This window comes from Pleuronectes platessa, chromosome 5, assembly GCF_947347685.1.
Source record: "Pleuronectes platessa chromosome 5, fPlePla1.1, whole genome shotgun sequence".
Taxonomy (NCBI): domain Eukaryota; kingdom Metazoa; phylum Chordata; class Actinopteri; order Pleuronectiformes; family Pleuronectidae; genus Pleuronectes; species Pleuronectes platessa.
The window spans coordinates 26,898,409-26,925,094 of record NC_070630.1 but is presented as its reverse complement, the minus strand read 5'-3'; the positions used below and the strand labels follow the sequence as shown (position 1 = coordinate 26,925,094).

At 41.4% G+C, this 26,686-nt stretch overlaps 2 protein-coding genes across 5 annotated transcripts; one reads left to right on the top strand and one right to left on the bottom strand.

Moving 5' to 3' along the window:
• The first annotated feature begins 1,488 nt into the window (after positions 1 to 1,488).
• On the top strand, positions 1,489 to 11,856 carry gucy2f (guanylate cyclase 2F, retinal). The gene is made up of 18 exons (XM_053423136.1): positions 1,489 to 2,230; positions 3,554 to 3,855; positions 4,325 to 4,679; positions 4,768 to 4,852; positions 5,597 to 5,693; positions 5,813 to 5,938; positions 6,651 to 6,731; positions 7,198 to 7,374; positions 7,479 to 7,635; positions 8,037 to 8,186; positions 8,280 to 8,428; positions 8,517 to 8,680; positions 8,770 to 8,962; positions 9,236 to 9,410; positions 10,287 to 10,385; positions 10,844 to 10,938; positions 11,023 to 11,108; positions 11,775 to 11,856. The coding sequence occupies exons 1-18, from the start codon at positions 1,489 to 1,491 to the stop codon at positions 11,854 to 11,856; spliced, it is 3,315 nt and encodes a 1,104-aa protein (XP_053279111.1).
• A 2,119-nt stretch (positions 11,857 to 13,975) lies between these two features.
• Positions 13,976 to 26,658, bottom strand: LOC128440438 (von Willebrand factor A domain-containing protein 5A). 4 transcript variants are annotated; one of them, XM_053423145.1, is made up of 19 exons: positions 26,366 to 26,658; positions 23,410 to 23,454; positions 23,010 to 23,212; positions 22,691 to 22,913; positions 21,439 to 21,605; positions 21,236 to 21,350; positions 20,960 to 21,135; positions 20,783 to 20,871; positions 20,531 to 20,675; positions 19,427 to 19,506; positions 19,232 to 19,346; positions 18,977 to 19,135; positions 18,454 to 18,557; positions 17,673 to 17,893; positions 17,408 to 17,476; positions 16,937 to 17,023; positions 15,842 to 16,005; positions 15,326 to 15,449; positions 13,976 to 15,188 (listed from the first exon to the last, which is right to left on the bottom strand). In XM_053423145.1, exons 2-19 carry the CDS (start codon positions 23,447 to 23,449, stop codon positions 15,109 to 15,111), a joined length of 2,361 nt encoding a protein of 786 aa, XP_053279120.1. In that variant the 5' UTR covers positions 23,450 to 23,454; positions 26,366 to 26,658; the 3' UTR covers positions 13,976 to 15,108. The 4 variants fall into 4 exon arrangements, 3 of the variants coding, with proteins under 3 accessions (XP_053279120.1, XP_053279121.1, XP_053279122.1); XM_053423146.1 differs by having other exon boundaries at positions 16,937 to 17,002; XM_053423147.1 differs by having other exon boundaries at positions 16,937 to 16,999.
• Positions 26,659 to 26,686: the final 28 nt, after the last annotated feature.

Genomic DNA, 26,686 nt, shown 5'->3' with positions numbered 1-26,686 from the left:
GAGAGAGAGAGAGAGAGAGAGAGAGAGAGAGAGAGAGGGGGGGGGGGCAGAAGAGGGGACATGCACATACACGCATGCATGCACCACATATACACACACACAAACACACAAACTACACATCAGTCTATGTTGTATCTTTCTTTATTCATCATTTTAACCTTTAACGTATTTTGAATATCTTAAGACATTACACAAAAACACTTCAGGGTCTGACATGCTTCTTTGCTGTTCTCATCCATCCAGTCCAAACATTGTCTCTAACACTGTGATAGGGTTCATGTTGTGGCAACCAGCTGTTCTTGAAGTCAATTGCCAGGCAGGCTGTTTCACCAGTGGAGTCTGTTTACAGAAGAAAAAAACGAAAAGAGCTGAGAAGACTGACGCAGGCAAAACACAGCACAGCTCAGGGGACCTGCAGGGAGAGCCCTTCGTTATCTTTAATGACTCCCACCCCACCAGGGTTCAAATTGATTTAATCTTTGGGACCTGCTCTACTGTGGCCATATTAGACCAATTAAAGCACGGTTCAGGTGCCTGTGTGTAACATGGCTGAGGTGTCTCCATGGCAAGCAAAAATACATATTTATCTCTGTGTTCATGTAGAGGCTTTAGTTGTAAATTTCGTAATAAAGCATTGCCATATGTCTATGAGAATATAAAATAAAGTGCGATTACATTTGCAGAGGAGTATGTTGGGATGATGGGAAAAGGCCTTTCCATGCAGCATGCAGGATAACAAGGCTTTTAGAGCATAAGGCCTGTAGCCAATCCTCTTACACTGTGCCTCACTGAAAATGGATTAGTGAGTAACACCTACGTTTTGGCCACAGGTCACTTTGGAAGGATATGATTGAATGGGCCTGTAGCTGACACTGGGCCTAACCCTATAGCTATAAAACACACTTTTACTTAATTTTTTTAATTCGCAGAAACGCCCATTAAAGGAAAACCACCGTTTGGGATATTTGGATGCCTTCATTTTCAACACATGACCTGAGGGAAAGCTGCAGAGCCAGGGGCGGTTCTCCCTCGCTCAGATTGGGTGGCTGCAGGTGAACAGCTTGAGGAAACACGGCAGCCTTCAGAGGCGCTGCCTGCGGGGCGTAAGTAGCTCTCCAGGGTGCTGAAGACGCAGCGCCCGCAGCCCTGCCCGTCACTTCCAGCCCCTGTAATCCAAACACCATGACTCTGCCGCCGCTGCTGCGCCTGAGCCATCCCGTGCGTCCTCTGGCTTGAACTGGCGAGGCGTTGGAGTGGTCAGGTGAGGGGACACCCGAGAGCACACCTGTGAGACCGTCTCATCGGACCTTGACGCTGTCCCGATGGATTCAAAGAAATGGTGAGTTAATTAGTTGTTGTCACCCGGCAGTGTCTTAGTGTGCTAACATATAAAGTTTGTATTTTCCATATTCTGCAGGGGTCGATGGTGTGAATTATTATAACGAAGTGAACACAAAGATCCACTCCCTCGGACACCCTGGAAGGACAATGCAACATATTCCTCCAAACTTCAGAGGGGCGCAATGGGAGTCAAACCATCCATGTGTGCCTATCATTAAAAGTAGGCCCACTCTGACCACACTGCCCTGCTATAACTTCCTGCTATGGGTCTTCGTCGGAGTGTTGACGTTTCCTTGCTGTGTCCAGTGTTTGATATTCAAAGTGGGGATATTGGGGCCCTGGAACTGCGACCCTGTGTACTACAGGGCGCTGCCCGCCGCCGCCGCCCGGCTCGCTGTGAACCGAATAAACGGAGACCTGAAACTGGATCTGGGCCTGAAACTTGACTTCATCATCCTCCAGGAGCCCTGCGAAACCTCCAAGGCTCTCAACGCCTTTATTTATTACGAGCAGATTGCGGACGCATTTATCGGCCCAACAAACCCGGGATACTGCGTGGCGGCCTCCCTGCTGGCCAAGAACTGGGACAAGGCCATCTTCTCCTACGGATGCCTCAGCTACGAGCTGGAACGCGCCACGGGATACCCGACGTTTGCAAGGACGGTGCCGTTTCCAATTGACGTGTTGTTCATCGTGCTGAAGCACTTCAGGTGGGCCAATGCTGTGGTGGTTTCGTCCAATGAGGATATCTGGGTGAACACTGCCGGCAGAGTGGCCGCCGCTCTGAGGAACAAGGGTCTTCCCATCGGCCTTGTCACATCTATGGGTCTGAATGAGACGGAGGTCGAGAGCACGCTGTGGAAGATCCAGGATGCAGGAGAGGTCAGAGGTGAGACTGGGGAGATGGACATGGGAGCTGGGGGCAGTGATAAAGTGAATAAAGTACAGAAAATACTGATAAAAGGTAAGAATATACCAGGAGAGATAAAGAGATAGGTTTTACATAGAGAGCGCATTTCATACACAAAGGTATATTAAGTTTGCTGAGACAAAATAAAAATAAATCCATTAAAAAACTAAAAGCACAGTTTATAACAAATTGCAAGCAAAATGAAAGAGATTAAAAGAGCAGAATAAACGTCCATAAGACGACCATGTAGTTGAGTCCAGTGCTGTGCTGCTTAAATGCTGCTTCTCCTTGTTCAGACTTTGCCCTAAAAGCACATATAATTAGATGTAAATGTATTTTGAACTGAAATATGGGATTATATGTGTCTTGAATGCTTGGGAGCAGATATTACATCACAGGTGAACCAACGTCCAGGATATCACATCGCATCAGCTGTCCTGATTTGTCCCCACCCCCACCCCCCTTCACCCTCATCAGCAGACTTATTACTCAGCTGTCTGAACAGAAGGCCATTTTGACAATGCAACTTCCACCTAGTGGCTAATGTGAACAGGGACAACAATTTAATTTGTCATAGAATTATCAGAGGCCTTAATCCCACAAGGCTGCTCAATTTATAATTTTTCCAAATCAGTGGTTTAGTTTTACAAATTTGGTCAGTTCGAATCGAATTGAACTGAATTTATAAAAGAAAAAATTAATCTTCTAGATTAAGTGATAGATGATATGATGTGTTAAAAACGTCTGCCTGAGGCTCAGAGGACTTTAACTAAATACATTTTCTCTTGTTATTTATCACGTAGGTTTGTTGTAAATGTTTGGAGTTTAATGTACCTCCACCAAGGAGGGCATATGTTTTTGTTTGTATTTATTTGTGTGTTAGCAGGATTATGCAATCGATTTCCATGAAATACTGTAGAATGGTGGGGCATGAGCCAGAGAAGAAACTATCACATGTTGGTGCAGATAAAGATCAGGGAGCAGATTAAGGATTTTCTTTGACTTTCTTTAACATTGTGAGGACAATCATGGATCTTTATGAAAAAAATCAGGGATGTTTAGCGGACTAATGTTTATGAGTATGTCCAAATAACAAAAGGGATTTAGCTAATTTAATTGTGGTTCCATGTTGGGCCATAGTGGAGATATGCTCTAATGAGTGATGTAGTTGTAGTTGTACAACTACATCAGATGTAGTTGTAGTTGTAGATGTAGTTGTTTACACTATAGTCATCTACTGATAAATTGTGTTGTGTTATCACTCGACATAAGTCCGCAAAACAAATGTTTTTTCTGTTTCAGTCATAATCATGTGCATGCACTCAGTCCTGGTTGGAGGTGAGCAGCAGGCTACTTTTCTCCTCAAAGCACAGCAAATGGGCATGACTTCTGGGAGGTACGTGTTTGTGCCCTTCGACAGTCTCCTCTACAGTGTGCCCTACACCAACGTTTCCTACGTGCCTCTGCAAAACAACAGCAACCTGAGGGAGGCCTATGACGCCGTGCTCACAGTCACCATGGCCTCAGAGCCTCTGTCCTTCAACGAGGCGTTCGCCGCGGCCAAGAGGAGTGAGGAAGTGACGGTGGCCATGCAGCCAGAGCAGGTAGGAGTGGTTAGGATGACACAACATGGAATTGAAGCATTGGTCCTACTTTGTAATTAAAACTTCACATGTCCATATGCATATGGAGCAATACGTGCAAAAGCATGTATCAAAGTTGCAATCAAGTTTTTTTTGTACGAAATACCGTACTCTTGTTTATTTTCTTCCACTGCAAGGACAAACTGAAATAGTTACTTTTAACATTCAAACATCTTTTAAAAATTTGCTCATTATTTTTTCATTTCCTAGATATTTTGATTTGGCACACTTATCATACTAAAATAATTCGATATTTTGGATTTCTGACTCCGTTGTCAATTCCTAACTTTATGCATCAGCTCAACTTTGAAACAGCCATTTATTTGTTGCTATACTCTTCGAGAGAGAACATCTTTCAGATGGTTGTAGCAATATAATACATCACGTCTTTTCACGTTTCTCAACCAACAACCCTTCATCATCCTCACAGGTAAACCCACTATTTGGGACCATCTATAACAGCATCTACATCCTGGCCAAGTCCATGCACAGCGCCCGGAGAGCAGGTATGCAGCTGTCAGCCTCAAACCTGGCCTACTTCACTAGGAACACAACCTTCAGTGGTTTCAACCAGAGGGTCAAGTTGGACAATACTGGGGAAGTCAAGACCAACTATGTCATCCTGGATACTGACAACAGCGGGAGTCAGCTGTATCAGACGTATGTGGTGGATCTGACGAGCAGAGTGCTTCGTTTTGCAGGGAGGTCCATTAACTTTCCAGGAGGATCCCCTCCGTCCTCCGATTCCAAGTGCTGGTTTGAAAAGAACGCCGTTTGCACGGGAGGTAAGATATTTCACGTTTGTGTGTCAAAGTCTTATTCCTCAACTCTCATTTCCCTCACCTTCATGTTAACCTGTGATACCATCCTTAGGTGTGGAGGTCACCTACATCATAGTGGTGTTGGCTGTTATCTTGACTCTGGCTGTAGGAGGACTCGCCATAAGTCTTTATATCAGGTACAGACTGTAAATACAAAGAGTTTAATGTTATGTCAATTACACAAATTTAGACTTTGTTTTTCATTTTTTGCCCCAATCTCTTCTACCGTTTTAAGTTTTGGGATTTTTGTACCTGAAAAGATTTACTAACACAACGGATGTTGTGATGTGCAATATGTTTGCTGTGTAAATGCTTGAGAGGAGATGGTGGCATCATTGTGAAATCAAATTTCAACCACATTTTTTGAGTTTTGACAATTTGATTCTGGCTGACATGTCATAGTAGTTGGTGCTAGCAATAGAGAATTACTAATTATAAATGTTGATGATAATAAGAGCCTGCTCTATAGAATTAGAAAAAAAATAAAAAAAATAAAAAACAAACCACGGACCTAAAAATAATGCCAAACATTACTGTTCTGATCAAGTAAATGATTTAATAAACCATCAAGGCACTTAGCAAAGGGCTAACTCACAATGTTAAAGAAAGTTAAAATAATAGCTTTATTCGGGTTGCGTTCTCTCTTGGCCCATGTCACATTTTTCTACCAAGTTTCATCCTGAGTAAACATACAAATCCCAACAGTTATTATGCAGGTCTATCTTTTTCTTCTGTAGGCCCAACTACCATATCCTCACACCAGACTAAAAGTGATGAGCATTTCTTGTTCATAATCTGTTTTTGCTCACCAGTCAATCTCTAAGACAGTTTTAAAAATCCCTACGAGTGAATCCCTTAACGTTTCTAAATCTCTCTGGCAGGCGGCGACTCCAACAAATCCAGCTGGTCAAAGGTCCCAATCGGATCTTGCTTACCTTAGAGGATCTCACTTTTATCAACCCCCAGCTTAGCAGAAAGGTAATCTGCATCACCGTGTCTCAGTCATCAGTGTAAAACTTTAGCACTCGTGATTTTTTTTTAATGTGCACTGAATATTTCAGTATACAACTCATTTATTATCAAATCTTCTCAAACAGAAAATCACTTTAGAGGATCTGAGCGAGTCAAAGAGCGCTCTGGAGGAGAAATCTGGAGACTGCTCACACTCTGTAAACAGCATGCAGACTGCAACTCATGACTCCACCAATGTAGCCGTGTATGAGGTGGGTTTACGCTTCAGACTGTAGAGCATGTATACACAATTTGAAAAAATCCGTCAGCAGGTCAGTCAGGGTAAGTTGTTCTCGAGCATACGTCGGGAACATTAACTCTGAATGGTACTTTTATAAAGTTAAGTTAAATCTGTTTGTTCAGGGTGGAGTTGAGTCAATTGTTCTGGTTAAAGATTCAAAGATTCAAAAATGTATCGTTCGATAATGCAGGCATTAATGGAAATGTATCTTTCACTTATGTATGGAAAACAAAAGAATACAATACAATATATACAAAGACACAATACTTTACCCGATTAGAATTTCAGAAAAGTACAAAATACTGTATTTTAACAGGAATAAAAAATGAAGAATTAAGTAAAAGTCTTTTACAAACAGACAAGAGAGAGTTATCAGACAGTCGCGAGAAAGCAGAAAGCGCTGTCGTATAGTAAACGTTTGCTTATGTTTTATCTGTTTCTATTAAAATCACCTTCTTTGTACACACAACTAAGCTCAAGTACTTTGTAACATTGAAAGTCATATGTTATAAGGAATTTCTACAACACGAGCAGCAGTGAAATGGTGTGGTAAGGGTTGGATTTCTATCAGTTTTATACTTTTTTAAGTAAAACCTTCTGTTTTTCTTTTTGTAGTTGCTGTATGTGGAAGAAAATGTTCAAAACTAAGTTTGATCTCACTGTGACATCATGATTTCTTCCAGGGCGACTGGGTTTGGCTGAAGAAATTTCAGGGGGGGCAGTTCAAAGAGGTGAAGCAGAGCACAACAAAGATTTTCGCAAAGGTAGAGCAACAAGTCCTCACCCGTGTGTGAAAACATATAGAATTCGATTTTTCACTGGAATTAAGTAGTTTGCTAAAAGCTGTGCGAGGAGTTCCAGCAGTAACAAGAATGGCACTCAGGACAGTGTATACTATGAATTATGATATAATATATTATGAAAGCCAATTTCTTTTTCTTTTACCATTTCTTTTATTTGGATCTGCACCATATTGCCTATACTCAGATTTTTCAAATCAAAATCCCTGAATTATTCTCTTAAAACTCAATGGAAATGTTGTAAAAAATGCCATATTTATAAAGAACTAGAAAAAGGTTACTGGATCTCCCCTTTAATAGATAACCGCATAAAAATGTAATGGTTGCTTCCTTGACCCATACCACACCCTTGGCATCAAGTTTCATGGTAATCTATCCAGTTTTTTTGCGTACTTTTCCATCCTTGCATCATCCACCTATACTCTCCCAGATGAAGGACCTGAGAAACGAGAACGTCAACCCGTTCCTGGGCTTCTTTTCCCACTGCTCCATGTTCGCGGTGGTGACGGAGCACTGCTCACGGGGAAGTCTGCAGGACCTGCTGAAGAACGAGGACGTAAAATTAGACTGGATGTTCAAGTCCTCGCTCTTGCTCGACCTCATCAAAGTAAACACGAACATACCATCACTTTGAGGTTTTGTGACAACCCTCCTCATCATTTTGTTTTGCAAGGGTGATTTTTTACCTGAATGTGTTTTTGTTGATTCCAGGGTATGAAATACCTTCACCACAGAGAATTCCCCCACGGCAGACTAAAATCTCGTAACTGCGTGGTGGACGGGCGTTTTGTCCTCAAGATCACTGACCACGGCTTCAATGAGATGCTTGAATCTCAGAAAGCTCCTCTAGAGGATCTTCCACCTGAAGGTACAAGCAGGGGTTTCTCTGCATAATGATATTTGTTTGTGGGATTCTCCTCACCTTTCCGTGGCTTTTCTCCGGGTACTCAAGCTTCTTCCCTCAGTCCAAAGACATGCACATCAGGGTTAGTTTAATTGGACAATTTAATCAATCATTGGTGTGAATGGTTGTTTGTCTCTGAATGTTGGCCCTGCCATGGCAATCTGTCCAGGGTGTACCCCGCGTCTCATTCATAGTCAGCTCGGATTGGCTCCAGCTCTCCCCACGACCCTCAAGGGGATAAGCAGTATAGATAATTAATCCATAATAGTAGATCATTTTTTTTACTAGTAGGGTCCAGTGTTGCACACATACAAAGTCGCAGGTAAAATTTAGTACCATTGGCTGATTTTCTTTTTTCCACTCAGATCTATTCTGGACAGCTCCAGAGTTCCTGAGGGACCTGGCAAGCTCACGTAAAGGGACCTCTAAGGGAGATGTCTACAGCTTTTCTATTATCCTCCAAGAGGTTGTGGTTAGAGGGCTGCCCTACTGCATGCTGGGTCTATCTCCTGCGGGTATGTATCAATCGGAAAGGTGAAAACGCAAATAAATAGAACACAAATTAGAAAAGATACAAGTGAAATTCTAGCAAAATATCTATTCACCAGAGATCATCCGCAAGGTGAAAAAGCCTCCTCCAATGTGCCGCCCCACCGTGGCACCGGACCAGGCCCCACTGGAGTGTATCCAGCTGATGAAGCAGTGCTGGAGCGAGATGCCCGACCGCAGACCAAACTTTGAAGAGATCTTTGACAGGGTAACTATTTGGAGACACGCCTTATCGCTAAAAAAAATTCTAAACTCAACAAAATATAAATTATTCTTTATAAATTAATCTTAACTAGTTCAAGATCATCAACAAAGGCAAAAAGACCAACATTATCGACTCCATGCTGAGGATGCTGGAGCAGTACAGCTCCAACCTTGAGGACCTCATTAGAGAGAGAACAGAAGAGCTGGAGGTGGAAAAGCAGCGGACAGAAAAACTGCTCTCTGAGATGCTCCCGCCGTGAGTAAACCTGCAATAAAATAAAATCCATACTGCGAAGTTAGGGAAAGTGAGCTGGCTATCTGATTCTCACAACTTCCCTGCCTCAGCTCTGTTGCCGAGGCTCTGAAGACCGGCGCCACAGTGGAACCAGAGTACTTTGACCAGGTGACAATCTACTTCAGCGACATTGTAGGTTTCACCACCATCTCGTCGCTTAGTGATCCCATCGAGGTGGTCGACCTCCTCAATGACCTCTACACTCTGTTCGACGCTGTGCTCAGTAGCCACGATGTCTACAAGGTCAGAAAGAATGCTTGGTTTTTTTAAGTAACCCCCTGTTTTCAATCAGTGTTTCGACTTAATGGCGTATAAATTCATCCCTCCAGCATCTTAACAATATTCATTGAACTGTTGTGTCGTGCTGCTGCTGTGGAATGATCAAGAGGAGGATTAGTCAGTAAACAGCACATGAGCAACTTGTTATCCAGCAGCATCTGTCTACAGTACATGTACAGTAGCCAGTGACATGTACCGCTGACTCAATAACCCAGTAAATATGTTGACGTTGCCCAGGTGGAGACCATTGGTGATGCTTACATGGTAGCATCAGGTCTGCCAAAGAGAAACGGCAACAAGCACGCTGCTGAGATCGCACACATGTCTCTGAACATCCTCAGCTCAGTGGGAACCTTCCGTATGAGGCACATGCCAGACGTGCCCGTCAGGATACGAATAGGAATCCACTCAGGTGAGCTATTTATTTTCTTTAATTGTCACCAAATAGGTTATGTTTTTGTTTTATTTGTCTGTTAATTAGGTGGATTACGCAAAAACTACCAGATGAATTACCACGAAAAGAGAAGGGAATTTTGATTCCCTTCCTCCAGAGCGTTTCCCACAGATATCATTCAATCTATGGTGGTTCGTGGGGTGCAGGAGCATGCGCTCGAACATTGTTCTCATATGTCACTGATTCTGTTAGGGTACACAGACTAAAGAGAGAAAGTTCTCGTGTTAGAGCGAGAGAACTGCATCGCATCCACTTGTGGGTGCGCACATAACTGTAGCTGAAACTATGGGTCTGCAAGGATGGTAAACACTTTATGGATGATAGCGCAGGCAAACAAGCACTTAATAGCACTACACATAGCAATACAATGCATCAATAGAGCAAGAAAAAAATCAAATTCTTCTACATTTAATAGGGATAGGGGGAAAAATCGAATCAGTTACGAATCGCGATTCTTGTGAATGACCAAACATTTACAACTATACAATAATAGGGCACATTTTATTTATTTTCTCTATTGGCTGCCCGGCAGTCATTTTGTTAATGTTGATATTTGAAATAAAGCTTGTAAAGCTCTAAGTGAATTTGACTGTGTTGTATTGAATGTATGATTCAACTGGTTTCCATGGTCCAGTATTTAAAAAAAAAAATCGCAAGAAATTGTAATATCGAATCGCAATACTTACACAATTGCGAAACCCACAGAATCGCATTACATATCGTATCGTCACCTAAGTATCGTGATGGTATCGTATCGGGAGGTCCCTGCCGATTCCCGTCCCTAACATTTACATGTTTGTTTTTTGGCTTATAGTTTGGTCTTTGTGTTTGCAGGGTCCTGTGTTGCTGGAGTGGTAGGTCTGACCATGCCTCGGTACTGCCTTTTTGGGGACACTGTCAACACTGCCTCTCGTATGGAATCCACTGGGCTGCGTAAGTATACAGAAAACCTCTACCAACTTGTTTTGTTGTGTTATTTTGGTCTAAAGTCACTCTCCTCTCCTCTGCTCTTCTCTTCTCTTCTATTTGCTTCTTGTTTCTTCTCTTCTCTTTGCTTTTCTTCTGTTCGTTTATCATCCCCTCTCCTTTCTTCGCTTCTCTTCTTGTCTTGTCTCTTCTCCTTATTTCTCTTTGTTTTGATTCTTGTCTCTTCTTCCTACTTCTCTCCTTTTTACTTTGTTTCTCTTCACTCCTCTTCTATTTGCTTCTTGTCTCTATGCTTTTCTTCGCCTCTCTTCTTCTCTTGTTTCTTCGCTTCTCTTCTATTCAATTTTTGTCTCTTCGTTCTGCTACTCTCCTCTTCGCTTCTCTTTCTTCTCTTCTCGTCTCTTTTCGTCTCTTCTCTTCTCTTCGCTTCTACTCTTGTCTCGTCTCCTCTCCCCTGTCCTCAGCTTATAGAATCCATGTGAACATAAGCACGGTGAAGATCCTCCACTCTCTTAACGAAGGTTATAAAATAGAAGTCAGAGGCAAGACAGAGTTGAAGGTAACATTGAAAGTCAGTGTTTATTTCAATACTTAGACTTTTTCAGTGTCTATTGACTGCTTGTTTTGATTTTTGTTCTTGCAGGGTAAAGGTATTGAAGAGACATACTGGCTTGTGGGGAAAACAAACTTTACAAAGCCTTTGCCAAACCCACCAGAGATCAAACCAGGGTAAGAGCTTCAACTCACTGTGAATCTTTGCATTCTGTGATATTGAAAACATTGGATGAGGAGCACACTTGATGCTCATCTCCCATCTGATCTAAAATTGCATAAATGCCATTAACTTGTGATTCATGCAACCTGCAACCATCCGCATGTTACTTCAGGGAAGACAATCACGGCTTGAAACCTGAGGATATAGCTGCGTACAGGAGAAAGAAAGCTGAGAAAAAGGCTTGACCTTCTTAGTCCAAACACCAGAGGTAGAGACCTGCATGCCAGCTGGTGTTGTGTTGCAGAAATATTGTTGTGTTTGTCAGTTTGATGTGACCAAACTCATCCTTATGTGCAGACAGGGCTCCCTGTCATTGAGTTCTCATCCTTAGTGATTGCTTTGTGATTTACTAGTCTTATTAATCTCCTGATCTTATCCCCTTCCACATCATCTTAAGCAGATTGGGGAAAGCCCTCTTTGTTTATGTCATTTACCTTAGTTGTGCCTGGTATATTTTCAAAATTGACTTTTCACACTGTGTTTGTGGCAGCATTGATGTGTTTTATTATTTTTTTGTCTGTTCTTGTTGCACGCTTTCATTGTATTTTTGTGCATTCAAATCTCAGAGCTCTTGCTTGACCCTAACCCTCTTGGTTCTAACTCATCTGTGTCACTACTAGGGACAACTGGCAGGAGATGGTGACAGAGGAGATCAAGACACTTTTTCGTAAGGCCAACAGGCAGGTGGACAAAAAGATCTGAGTGAGAGAAAGAAGCAAAACCAGGAGAGAAGAGGAGAGGAGGACACATCCAGAGAGCTGGGCAGGGCAGGCAGGGGACAGAGGCCACCACCCAGCCTCTCACTGTGGCTTAATGCAGACTTGTTTAAGAGGATTGTCCGTCGACTGGCTAATCTGCCTGCGGCCAGCGCAGCAGAACACCAAGGCGCTAATGTAATGAGAGCTGTCGCATTACCCGCCGACGTATCTGCTGCCGAGAAGCACATGGAAGGTGCATCCACTCCTTAATGAAGGGTGCACACATTCACTCCTCTCTTCACACACTGGCCACTGAGTGGTCACCTATTTCAGGGCAAACAGAGCTTCACCCATTGGAGGATTGATTATCCCAAACGCCTATTTCAAAATGAAATCTTCTTTTCCTTTTCTGGGGAGGATGTCTGTTTTTAGTTTGTCATGAAAGCTCATCATAGAGTTGTGGAGCCGAGGCTGTTACTTAGATATGAGTGAATAATCTATTTACTAGCACTCCAAAGGTTGCAGGAGAAGGCTGCTATTGTGTGTAATAATCAAGAGAGAAGATGAGACATGTGTGTTTTAAGCTATCAGTCCTTTTTTGATCAACGTGAATGAGATAACACAGTGGTTAAAAAGTAAGGATAATGCAGTTGTAGCAGTAATAATGAGGATTCGCTCTCTTTTCTGTGATAGTCAATGATATTTGAAAGTCTTTCAGTAAATCCCATCACTGCTCTCGATGATGGATTTATTCCACTGAGACATGCTGCTGTAACACCTGATTTCAGCACCTATCATTCTGGTTGTTTGTGCTACGTCTCTGAAAGATACAAGACTCCTGCTATCAATAAAAGACAATACAAAAGTAAATATTTTATGACAAAGAGTGATGGCCATCAAGACTTTTGCAATTGAACAACTTCAAATTTTACTGGTTGAAGTAATGTTCATACATAGATCCATGAATGTTTACTTCTGAAAGCAAACTGTGTGTACAAAGTCAATAGTTTCCTTCCCAGAAGCATGATGTTATAAAAAGCACTGTCTATAGACTGTATATAACGATGGACAATATGACGGCGCCGCAAAAGTGAAGCCATAGCATCTCCAGTACCCCCTGGTCGTCCTCTATGTTAGTGAATAAACATAAAAATGTATTTCTGTCATTTCAGGATTCTGTCATTTCAGGTATAATTGTCAAAGGAAGTTCAAATGTTTCCAATAAATTTTGTTTCATTTAGTTATTTGCCATAAATACGAAGGTGAAACGTCCTGATTGTCAGCTGAGTCTGACTCGTGAATTGTCAAACGCGTGTTGCGTCAGGACCTTGATATTGTGGCTCCATTTCGCAATTGCTACTGCACAGACTCTGCCTCCGAATGAGATGATCGGCCAAGATGGCAGCATTCATATCAAGGATGTTTTGTGGGAGGTTCACAAGCTTAAGAGTGCTAGTGTTCCAATTTATACATTTGATAAAGCATATCCAAAATAAAGTTATCACAACTGCTGGGAGGTTATGTTTTCGTCACTGTCCATTAGTTTCTTTGTCAGCAGGAATGCACAAAAACGACTTAACAATGAAACTTGGTGCAAGGATGGGACATTAGGCATGAAAGAAACCATTACGTTTTGGCGTGGATCCAGACAAAGGGGTGGATCCAGACAGATTTTTCGGGAGGCTTGATTGAATCTAAGGGAACTGGTGGGCCTCTGCGGAGAAAAGTGCTTTACTGAGTGCCATTCTGGTTATTGAGTACTTTTTAATGAAAATTGTAAAGTGATAAATTGTAGATTTTAACTAAATGAATAATGATATCAAAATGTTTTAATCATTAGAAGCGTATAAGAGAAAGCTTTTACCTAAACCCCAAATCCAGTCATCTGCTACATCTGCACAAATACATTTTAACAGTCACCTGTTTTTATGTATGAACTTTATATATATACAGACATATATATTGGCTGAGGTCTGCTTTATAAGACAAATTCACTGGATTAAATCTAGAAGACTTGAGCAGCAGTGTGACTTTAGAGTGATTTTGAAATGCAATGCGCATATGTCTACCATGATGAACCTGTATATGGAATGTTGTATGATTCATAAATAATCAAAATCAAGTTTCAGGCCGTGAGATTCAACTTTAATAATACAGTATAAGAGTTTCTGATTTAAAAAAAGGTTAACATTAAAGGTGCAACAGATGAACAATTCTTTGTTATATGGTCAATTCGGATCAGATGAAGCATAGTGTGAATACAATTAGGCACACACTATTACTGAAGTGGATAGTGCAAATAATTATGTGCAATGTAAAGGTTATAAATATACCTTTATACCAGTCATGATTATGTGGACATATACATTTGAAATGCACTTTTGCCTGTTGTTGTAATATGTCAATGCGTCCGCCATATTGGACCAGGCAAGACTGCCCTGTTAACACATACCAGCCGCAGTCTGTCTGGGAAAAAAACACATTAAGGTTGAAATTCCAGCTGATTTCAATGAGCTGCTTTTTGTTTGATGAGCTCTTTTGTTTCACTCGATATAAAGCATTGCTGCAATTAATCAAACCTTGACTTTGTAGAAAAATAACTGAAAAGAAAGTGTTTCTATGAATATGAATGTTGTTGCCCAAGTGGAGATCAGCACCCACAACACCCGGGAACATTTGTGTCAGTCCAATTTTGTGAAATATAAATTATCAAATTATCAAAATGATCTGTTTGGAGGGATATTGAAACTGCTGCTGTCCGCTGACATAGATGAGTGAAGCCGATGAGATGAACAGTCCTAGAGATATGCATCCAACAGACAGACAGACAGACATCTGTGGAAGTCGTAGGTAGGTATATGCTGATTTTCATCCAATATTTTTAAGAAGAAAAGGAACCAAATCATTTACGTGTAACCCAAGATTTTTGTCCATATTCAAATAAATACTGATTCTTGCCTATACTACAAGTCAAACTATTGATTCTAAATAACTGGAGACAAAACCCACGTAGATCACAAACCCTTAAAAACAAATTCTTGACATCAGTTGAAATTAAAATGTAAAAGTATTTTTTATACAGCGGATGGAGCTCCCCCTAACTTGTGTGTGTTTACAGGCCACTCTTTCCCAGTCCAAAATGGTGGCGACGCTGGTATGAGCCAGTTGGCCAATGCGGCCTCTACATATACAGTATATGTCAATGGTCATTGCTTTTAATCCAGAAGAAGAAAAGGAAGGCAGTTTAATGAAATCCTCAGAGCCCCAGGACGTCTGTCTGCACACTGAAACCCAATAGTGTGTTTGCAGCTACCACAGATTCTGCCACAGTTGGTGCTAGGAATAAACACAACAAAAAACACATCACATAAGTAAGTCATATATGGTACACAATGGCTGACAGGCTATAAACCCTCACACATTGTTTACACTTGATTAATTATTTGATCTAACTATTATTTATTGATTGTTACCATTTTGAGCACGGAGCCAGGACACAGCCTTCATAGCCAGAAGCTCCCACTCTTCCTGAGCATCCATCTTGGATCCATGAAGCCAGATCAGAGCCAGAATGGTGGCCCACACTTCCTGGCTTACCTAATTAACACAAAATTAAAATAAAGGAAGAGATTTTCAGGGGAAATTGGATTAAATGTTATTAATACAACAGTATGCAAGCATTTTAAATTAACTAGAGAAAAGTTCAAAATCCTGCAAAAAAGTATTTATTACTCTCTATATTACTTAAAAACACTAGTATCTAATATTTAAGCCCTGGCGCAAATTAAAACTGTATCAAACTACACAGGGTGGATATTTCTGCTCCATTACACTCTATGCTAAATAAATCAGTAGAAAACACCCTCTGGGATTTTGAGGTAGGTTGTCTTGTTAATTGAGAAAAACTGCAGATTTTTTCCCACATGAAAACCACATGAAGAAATCTTTTTCAAAATAAAACAAATCAATAACTTAGTATTACGACTCACAGCTGAAGGCTTTGTGTTCTCCACCTCCTCGCTGGTCTTTCCCACAGCAGCAGCCAGAGCCGGATCAAGCAGCCAGCACCCAGAAGCCTTCTGCAGGGAGACCAGCTGCAGCAAAGGGTCTCTGGGTGGCTGCTGTGTAGGTTCAGTGACTTCGTCATTGAAGTCTGAGGGTGGGAAAAAAACTATGGTAGTTACTCTAATAAAAACCTACTGGTTAAACTTAGGATACTAATACGGTCCACACAGTGAGTATTTGCGTGGATATGAGCAAATCTATCTATATGTCTGTGTGTCCACCTAGCTATCTATGTCTTGCCTGTCTGTTCTTATGTGACAACTGTATTTCCTTGAGTAAAAGGAAACCTATGTTCTCAACTAAATAGCAGAACCCTTCAGTATGAAGCTGAGCATCTTCCGATCCTACAATAAAAACTAAAACCATGTTAATCCTAATGAATGGATTCCATCAACAGTAAAGCGTTAGAGTGCTCTTACTTTGAAACGGACGCAGGAGGTGTTGCAAATGTTTAGGTTTGTGACACAATCAACAGATAAACAGAGAAACTGTGGTGAAAGAACTTTTTGAGAAAGTAGGCAAGACCCCAACTCTTTAGAAGAGGAGCACAGCTCACACTGCTCTAACCTGATAACACCGGCACAAAAATAAATTCAAGATTCAAGATATCCTTTACTTTCATTATCTCATGTAAAAGCGCACAATCAAAAAAAAATGTTGTTCCACTTCTACCAACAGTTTTACATAAAAAAAAAGAGAATATGACTGTGGAAGCTAGAAAGATCAATATGTACAGTGCAAAAACCCTACACGTGCAAGATGTTCTCTGTTGCACATACACTGATATCCTCTCTGGCATCATCAAATATATTTTTATTTGTAACCATGCCATGCACTGACAGGCACATTTAAACTTGCAAAGACATACAGTAGTTACTGGTGCATTTCCAATTTCAAAAGAAACTACGCTAAACAGTAGAAATCTGAAAACACCCACCAATGACTACTTAGTCTTTGAATCATTATCAGTCTTTATAAATAGAATCAATATATGTTGTTAAGTCAGTGTGTGCGGATACCTTCGTCAAGGCAGATGTCATCACATTCTTCGAACGCTTCACTTTGGAGAGTCAGGCCACAGTCTCCTTTGTTTAAGGAGAAATTACCTGATACAATAGCAACAAGCATGTAATGGTTCTAAGAGAGAAACAATTTGTTAGAGCCCAGTTGTGGTTAATTTACTAGTTCTATGAGTTGTCGGATCTAACCAGCCTTCAGTGAAGTTTCAGTCTAGTTACTAAGATACAACATATCAGACTTATGTGAAGATAATTTGAGAAGAATATATGTTTAAAGTAAGGCACATAAGCCGTTATGCCAATTAATGTGCATACAAAATATAATGTTTCCTTATACAATACATTTCAGTGGTTTTCTCCTGGGTGAATGCCTGAACATGAAATATCAAGTGATGGACATTTATATTTGTGCTCAGCAGATGTAGAATGACACCAGTGTGTGTTCACTGACACCTTGAACCTCTTACTCACCTAAGGACATATAAGCAGGTGAAGACATTAAACAGCAACTACTGGCCATGGGTGCCATCAAATACATCCCTGAGACAAAAACAGTTGCAGATATTACATAAAGATCAACATATATAAAAATCCTGAAGGTTTGAGGCAAATTCAAGTAACATGACATGTGCTCAATAATATATATTGTATAAGCTTTTCTTTTTCACCAGCCACACTCATATATCACACATACATTTTAGGGTCTTAAACATGGCTCCTTGAAAAATACACTCACGTGGTGCTGGTATGGCTCTGCGCATCAGAGGTCCTTGAATCGGCTCATAGTTGCCTTTGTTGACAGCAATGAAGGCTGTGAAGGAACTGCTCACTCCTGATTGGACACTGAGCTCCACCACCTTCCCCTTCACCCCCTCATCATGCTGTCCCTCGCCATCTCTTTCGTCCATCTCAAGGGAACGAATCAGACTTCGAGCACCTAGCCTGTGGACTATTAATCTGCAGAAGAAGAAGAGGAGAGAGAGGAGTGTGGATACCCAGGGAAAACATCAGACTTAGGTCAGGTTTGGGCCCACAAAAACAGAATGTGACTGGTTCCCTTCACTTCACATCAAAAAGAGCAGAACCAGATAGATGCTTCACATTGTGGAAAACCAGCAGTTTCCAGAATTAAGCCTTGGAGCTGCTCTGGGATGAAGTGAGCTGCAAGTGCAACTTCTGCAACAGTGTTTGGACAAACTCTGGGAACACTATTTGATTTCCTTTGTATAAAGAACTCCATGAGGTTGCTTGTCATCAACTGCACTATCCCTGATTCAGAAAAATGCACATTTAGGACATTCATTGTTTTCTGTTAGCTCTATAGTTTTTTACCATTATTCATTATATAGTCAAATCTATATTTATTTGTTTGTAGCGTTAGTGGGCAACTAGTTTGTTAAGTCACCTGGCAGGACAGGGGCACTTTAGGGGCCAGTTCCCCCCTGACCCCACCATTGGATACATGTGATTGCACAGTAACGTCAGCATGTGATTCAAAGTGATGCTGCTTTTTTTACCCAGTGTCCTCAGCAGGTTTGAGAGAGAAGTGTAGCTTGTTCTCAGAGGGACGACCTGCCAGGCTGTACTTCACCGTCACACCGCCCTCTGCTGCCTTTGAACTCTGAGAAAACATCACAAAACATCCCATCTTCATAATTACTTTATAAAAATGCAACTTAATATTATTTTTTTCCCTACACCTAACCATGAAAGACCATGAAAGCATCCTTACATAACATCCTTAAAAATCACTATGCATAATTATTTTACATATGATATATAAGCATGAGATAGCAGTATGATATAAGTGTGCGTAATTATATATGGAATAGGGAGGAAACAGATTCAGTGTGTATCGTGGTAAAATTCCTGACTGAATTCTTAAATTATTTATTTTGATTCAATGGTGATTTGGTTTTAATTGTAACAGCATGAGCTGTTAATAATCTGGCAATAGCAATTTATATTTTGTCAGGACTCTAAGACGTTTGGGTTCGACGCCTGCAGAAAAAGACGACCTTTCCACTCTGCTGCTCCTACCTGTCCACTGAGCTGCGCATAAATCAGTGACCGCTGACCCTGGAAAATGGTTGTGATTGTTGGGGAGAGAACAGTGACAGACACTCCCTTTGGTAAATCCCAAGTGACTGAGATGTCCGCCACTGCTGGCTGGAGAGCAAATCTCAGAGACTGCATCACCTGGTAAGAGGAAAATATAAAGAATAAAGACATAAGAATGACACTAGTAACAGTAGATTTGTATTAAAAGCTTTCTGCCTGTGGCATTTGTCTTACTTTAGGTTGCATCCTATCAGCCCCTGTGATGAACTGAGCGTGACCTCCTCCTTCCTTGGCTAACCCATTGATAAGAGCAGAGCTGGCCCCTTCCCCGATCCCAAAAGAGAAACACCTACAACAGAGAAGTTAAGTGTTTAACACAGACTGCATTACAACATGGGACACACTGTGAGCAGGACTCTGTGGTTTCACCTGTGGGAACCTGAATTCTTCTTCACCAGATTGATCACTTCTTTGGTGTTGAACACTTCTCCGTCAGTGAAGACAAATAGCTGGGGGGGGAGTTACATAAGAGTTACATACCAGCACACCCAGTAACAGGTCATCCAGCTAAGTAAGAATAATGAGAAAGGTGTGGTAACTATGAGTTTCACACACACCATTGCAACATGCTCAAGACTGTTCTTGGACATAGATGCACGTAGATGCACTGTATGAATGTGTGCGAAAAGAACTGTAGTGTAATAATACTAAGATAAGTGCTATATAAATACAGGCGATTTAATCCTAACCTAATCTCTGAATAGGTCAGTGATACTATCCAGTATCACTGCACACACGTCACTCTTGCACGACTGAGCGATGCTAACGTTAATGGCATTGTAAAATGATAGATATAATTTCTGCCTAACAAAGTTTTAAACTTTTAGAGTGAGTATTCTCTATGAAATGATGAAGTTGTAGCCCAAAACCTCGAGTAATCCATAGCACAGCATCTGAACGTGTTCTGTGCCACATTCTAATCTAACAGAGTGAGGCAGGGCAAAGTAAGTAGGGACCACCAGTTGAGTTGCTTATGTGAATTTAGCCGAGCTTTAACTTTTTCAAATAAGGTGCAGCATGTCCATAATGAGAAAACTTTATATCCTTTATGTTGCCTCGTCGGTGTCTGTAATGTCCACTGGTTTTTAAGGCTAAGATGTGCTTGAACTACTCTATTTTTGGGACTGTCAGCTTAGTTCAAAAGTGTAAACTGTGAAGGTGAACTAGTTCATTTCTTTCTTTGAGCGAGCTCTTTTTAAGCATGAACTTGCATAACACCGATTGTTCTGGACCAGGAAATGGTAGAACTTTCCTTTTGAGCAAGTCACAGCCCCAAAGCTGTACCTGACTCTAATGGGGGAGATGTAGTGAGCCAATTTTAAGAGATATAGTTCTGTCACATAAACAGAGACAGTAGTGCGTTGACTCTGATAGTGATGATAGCATTGATTCTCGTACAACTTTTGCCCAATGTGTGTGTGTGTGTGTGTGTGTGTGTGTGTGTGTGTGTGTGTGTGTGTGTGTGGGTATTACTTGTCTAGGTTGATTAGGAATGCAGGGCTGGCTGTAAATGTGTTTGATAGGTTCAAGGATCTCTGTTCCTCCCAGATTCGCCTGCATCGCTTCGATTTTCTTCAGAGCCTCTTCTAAGTTCTTCTCACTGTACTCCACACTCTTACTGCCATCGCACACGTGCATGAACACATGTCAACACACATGCACAAACAAGCATTAACAACAAGGACCGGATGAGATATTTTGAATGGACTTGAGGTAGTGACTTACGGGAAGATGTGTTCAAAGCTGGAGCCAAAACTGTAGATGTTGAAGTAGCAACCCATTGGTAAGCTCTTCAACAGGAGCAGTAGAGTATCCTGAGGGAAGCAGAAACAAGATGGTGAAGGTAACTGTATTTGAGACACTATGAAAAGTTAAATGACAGAGTTTACACTCGCTGAATACCCTGGCACTGGCAATTCGAGATTCTTGCTGCTTGGTGTCACTCGTTGGACAATCCATACTCCCAGATCGATCCAGTAGGAGCACAAACTCTCCACGTGAGGCGAGTGAAGACATCACAGACTGGGGGAACTCAGGGTACAGGCTCAGCATCAGGACTGGATCGCCCATCAGACTCCCTGAAACATCATTTATTCCAACACGTGTAACTCAGTTGGACTAAGAAGATGATCGACTTTACTATTGTGCAAAGTAACAACCTGACTCGTTTTCACTCACCAGGTTTGGCAGACGCCTGTCCTGCCTCCACCACAGCAGTGGGCTTGTGAGCATCTCTGTAATAAATCAGCAGCTCAACATCTCTGTCAAACTTGTGTCCTGCAGCCAACTTGACCTGCAGTTCACAAAGCACACTCTTATATTTGTATCTCTCAGTGATGAGGAACAACCACACACAGTGGAGATGTGAGCAGTCTACCTACCGTGGCCTGGGTCTGCTCTGTGTTGACGTACTGGAGAGGCTCCAGAGAGCAGCTGGACTCCACTTTGGAGATTGGACGAGGAGACGACACTCGGACAGAAAACGACAGACTGTAGGGAACCAGAGAGGCTGGAACAGAGGTCACCTGCACACCAGCACCTTCAGAACCTGTATACAACACAAGAAAAGAGAATAATAAATAAAGGTTGATATCCTTCTCCATGCTGCTTTCTTCAGATCCTCTGATCCTGAGGTGTTCCCAGGCAAGATGGTGTACACACTCCAGCATGTTTTTGGTCTGCCGCTGGGTCTCCTCTTATTTTGGAGATCAGATGCCAAAAGTATCTCAATTGGCTCCTTTCATTGTGCTAAAGCACTGATTTTAAACTGATGTATGACATCCTCAGCTTGAAATGATACAATTATATTGTAAATAAAGATAAATACATTGAAAAATACATGACAGATGTCAGGTTTGATTGGTTCTCCACCTCTTACAGGTCACAAGTCATTTCACCGGTCATTTATTAGGATTTCAATATCAGGATTTGCGGGTAAAGGAAGGGTAAAGCCTGACTTGTTATTATTATTATTATTATTATTATTATTATTATTATTATAATATGACACTCAGAAGAGTGCTTACATCTGAGGCCCAACACTCAAATTTGTATTTAGACCGCGACAAATTATACTGACTCAAGAAAGTATTCTCTGCGAAATCAATGAAAAAAACAAAAAGGTCCAGTTTTGCAATGTAAAAGAAAGAAAAAAATGTATCCGATCAATATTGTTCTTTATTAACAATACCACATTCTGCCACCAAGTTTCATTGTAATTCACTCAGAGGTTTTTGAAACTAGATAAATATTGGTTGCAAGGTTAACATTAAATGTTATGTACGTCTACTGTCGCAATCTAAAAGCAATACAGCAGACTATAGAGCAGCTTCTTTCCTCAGGCTTTGAACCTTTATAATTTATACTGCTGTGAACCATTTTGTCTGACCTCGACGGTGGTCTGACTCGGCTACAGACATTGACAATAGTTTATAGAGAAGACCAATTTTGTGGGGGCAAATGAAAAGGCAGCATTAATTACAATGACCCCATCTCATAAACAGTTCGCTGGTTTGAGTGTGTTAAATTTCCGATGGAGCTTTCACTGAGCACTTGGTACTTGACACTACCCCAGTGACGGACAAGACAAAGTTTGGTGTGCATTGAACCACAAGTGCTGGCTGGGTTTCCTACCCTGAGGTTCATAGCGAGGGTTGAGCACAGCAGGCAGACAAAACCTCAGCCCGTCATCCGCCTGCACAGCCAGCTCAGTGACGTACTCCAGCCTGACGGAGGCGCTCTCTCCTGGAGGCAGACTGCCCACACTCAGAGTGAATATATCTGGACTCTGCTCGCTCTCCTCCAACAGGAAGGCCTGCTGACCGGAGCTCAGCGCATCATCATACTCCTCACGAGCCTGAAGACACAGACACAACACACCTGAGCTACACTCACTGTTTTACTGGTTCTTTAGGATCCATCACACTGAGTGAGACATCACTGTCCAGCTCACCTTCTGTTTCTCCTTCACCTCAGCTACAATCTGTGTCTGTCCAATCTGAGCACTGAAGTGACAGACAGCAGCGTCTCCAGGCAGAGGGAAGACGAAAATAGCCTCCAGAGGTTTGTCCTCCTTGTTCTCGTAGTTCAGAGTGGAGACCACTGTCGCCACATGGTCCCTCACCTCCAGCTCCACCTCAATGCTCTTCAGGGGAACTGAGCGAGAAACAAAAACAATATTAAGATGACGTGAGAACTGTTGTGTATTCTGTATTTGCTGTACTCTATTCTATACTTAAATTTATAGCCACATTAAACAAGCGTCTGTTTAATCAAGTTAAGAACAGGATTATATTATCTGACCCCCATTACATTACATTAATGTTGTGACTATTTTTCTAACAACTCTGTACCTGGTTCCTTCTGGGCAGTCAGTAGTCCACAGCATTCCATTTTACCTGTGAAACAATTAACAACACATTTAAGGACTTACTGTTGTAGGGATGAGTGTTATGACTGTTATTTTGCATTGCAGGTATTCAGCAGTACCAACAGTACATTGTAGTGTCCACTTTAAGGGACTTTCATATCTAACTCAGATGTGCCAGACAGAGAGACATCAATTTCAACTCTTTTGTGTGTTTTACCAGTGGCAAGACGTAATGACACGATGTGATTTAGGAATGCATACTTTAGACTTAACTATCCAATAGGATGCGAACACCGACATGTAACATAGAGAGTGACAGCAGTTCTAGCCTTTCATGGATGTGCTGTTGGAATGGATGACGCAAGCAGAGGGAGATACACAGTATTGGGATGCTGTGGGAGACATCTTCAAACTTGGGGGTGACAATTGCTCATGTTACTCTGTTTGTGTTTGTATACTGTTGCACCTTCTGGTCTCCTTGATGCATCAAGTCTAAATTAAAAAGTAGTGGGAAAAAACTAGGTTTGGTAGAAAACTATTTTGTAAATGAAAATTAACTTTTTCTATACATGTCTTAAAAATGTTATGACCTATCTATTACTTATTGACTGTCCAAGAACCTGATTTCCGTCTGCTTTATCTTCAAAGGAAACATATGCAAATCAGTTTCCTGTGTCTAAATTCCTGTCTTAAAAGTATCAGGTGTAAAAAGAAAAGTAACTATTTTTAAAAGGAATGTTAATCATAAGAATATATATATTGGCTAAAAGTGGTGTAAGGCATTTATGAGAGATGGAAATGCAGTTTGTAATAGACAAAATGAAAACATTTGACAAGGTCACATTAGAAGCTACTATTTAAAGCTAACAATCCCTTAGTTATGCTGCTACAGGCATAGACTCCTGGGGGAACTCCCATCATCTCCTGAGCAGTTCACTCCTTTCTCTGGTCAACATGTATTTTTCTCACATTACTACACTGTAACAATAACTGATGCTGTTATCATTGATACCATCGTTAAATCTATAAGTATCCCTATTATGATTTTCATTATAACAACCACTGTTATTAGGACTCTCTCTCTCTTGTGTCTCTCTCTTGTGTCTCTCCCCCCCATTTTTCTTCCCTTGCCCAACCGCTTGAGGCACACCAAATCTGGTTCTACTAGTTCACTTTTTTCTCTCCACAGTCACTGTGTGTTTTGTGATCTGTTGGGTTTGTCTATAAGATTGTAAGGTCTCCACCTTACAATGTGAAATGTTTCGGGAAAATGTATTGTAAAATAATGGTAATTGTTAATGGGTCTAAATGTGACAATGCCAGCAACTCATGTTCCAATATTTGAGTTGTTGTTCTACCACGGACTATTTGGGCCACTTAAAGGTGTACGAGGACTACCTACTACTGTTCTACCGTATTTCCTCAACTGCTTTTCAATAGAACAACTGACTTCTTCCTCTTCACTGAAATAGTGAACATGATCATTTCCGCTTTAACAGAAATATAGGTAACACTTAAAGGGATTGGTCACACAGAAATGAAAATTCATTCAGTATCTACTCACCCCTCTCGCGATGGGGGGGTGGGTGAGGAGTCTTTTGGATTTCAGGGGTAAAAAGTGTAGCTGATTAGTGACCTATCTTCTGACGTTATAAAACAACATAAAAAACACAACATGCCTCCATATTTCTCGTGTGGTTTTGTCCAAGTGTCCGCCAGCCCCGACATTCATATTCAACTTGAAACAAGGTCATTAACATTGTGTCTTAGGCCTAAAAGTCAGATGGTCCCTGAATGCATCTCGTCGGGAAGATATCAGAGGACATTTAGGCTTAAAACACATTGTAATGACATTGTTTGGAGTGGAATATGAATGCCTGGGTTTTCAGACCAATAAGATGACACAACAGGAGCAGTATGGAGGCAAGTTATGGTTTTCTGTTCTTTTATTATGTATGGAGAAGGACTTACCATTGACTTCAATTGAATTGGATCTGCTACAACAAAGTTTAGCCCTGAGACTCCAGAAGTGTTTTGTGGACTCAAACACTTCAGCCACCCCTCCATCGGCGTAGTGGTGGGTAGATAATGAGTGCATTTTCATTTTTGGGTGAAGTATCCCTTGGAAGGTGCATTGTGTAAGATTCACTAATGTGTAATAATCTAAAGTGTACGAATTGTTGTTTTCTTTACCCTTGAATGGGCCCTATTTGAATACTATATTTTCATGAGGAGCGATCGTATCTATGGAGGCATCATGTTTTTTACAGGAGTCCAAACTTAAAAAACGGAATAAAACATACTAAAACCATCCTGGGTTGGGTTCCCTCAGTTTCAGCAATAATCTAGTTTCGTCAAAATAAACCCTTATTACTTCGTGTTAGACTTTGAATTAAGTGCATTGACAAGGATTGAATTGCCACTTTTTTTAATGGACTTTGTTGGGGTTGGATTGCGCAACATAGCTTCCTGGTAAAAAAAGGACGGATCTGACTTATTAATATACGCGTCTATTCACACTACGGTCAGCTACAATAACTTTGCTGCGCACGTTAAGATCCTGTAACTGTTTCAACGTAAAACAAATACAACTGAATTCACAATTATACTTTGTGCATCGTCCATCGCGTCACACGCATACAGTCTATAGTCACACCCACCTTGTCCAGTTTGGTTACGTTAGATGGCGCAGTCACAGAAACATGAACGCACCATCAGTCTGATGGGAAATTACGGATTGTAAAAGAAACTGAAGAAGGCAGCGGGTTTTTGTGGACGCCATATTTTTTATCCACATTGCAGCGATGTATTTTACCACTGAGATTCGTCTCCAGCGCCAGTGTGACGTTAACAACGTTATTTCCAGTGTGTCTGGTGGAAACTTCTGGTGCGTCATTTTGTCCTACATGTATAAGTCCAGAGAAGAGGAAGCAGCTTACCTTTAACTGTGTGGGACGCTATCACTGCAGGTCGTTGTTAAATGTGCAGACCTGGTGCAGACACAACAGGGTGAAACGAGGAAGAGCCTGTCCCGTAAACACCGCGAGAAAAGTTCCTGTCACGCCTGCTGGTTTGTTCGATTTTATCAGTACAGAGAACCGGACGGGCGGAGCTTGAGGTTTGTTATTTGAGCCCTGTTGCACAAGCCTAGAATGAGAAGGCTATGTCTTTGCCTTATCAGGACAGACCAGTCAGTGACATGGCAGCATTTCACTTTCTGTTTCTCAGCCTCACACATGCACGCCATCACTTCCTAGTGG

Coding starts and splice junctions, on each gene's coding strand:
- gucy2f (XM_053423136.1), top strand. CDS start 1,489: ATGCAACATATTCCTCCAAACTTCAGAGGGGCGCAATGGGAGTCAAAC. Junction 8,187..8,279: donor GCTGGGTCTATCTCCTGCGG/GTATGTATCAAT, acceptor TCTATTCACCAG/AGATCATCCGCAAGGTGAAA. Junction 10,386..10,843: donor TATGGAATCCACTGGGCTGC/GTAAGTATACAG, acceptor CCCTGTCCTCAG/CTTATAGAATCCATGTGAAC.
- LOC128440438 (XM_053423145.1), bottom strand. CDS start 23,449: ATGGAATGCTGTGGACTACTGACTGCCCAGAAGGAACCAG. Junction 23,213..23,409: donor GACTGCCCAGAAGGAACCAG/GTACAGAGTTGT, acceptor TTTCTCGCTCAG/TTCCCCTGAAGAGCATTGAG. Junction 15,450..15,841: donor AGAACACAAAGCCTTCAGCT/GTGAGTCGTAAT, acceptor TGTGTTAATTAG/GTAAGCCAGGAAGTGTGGGC.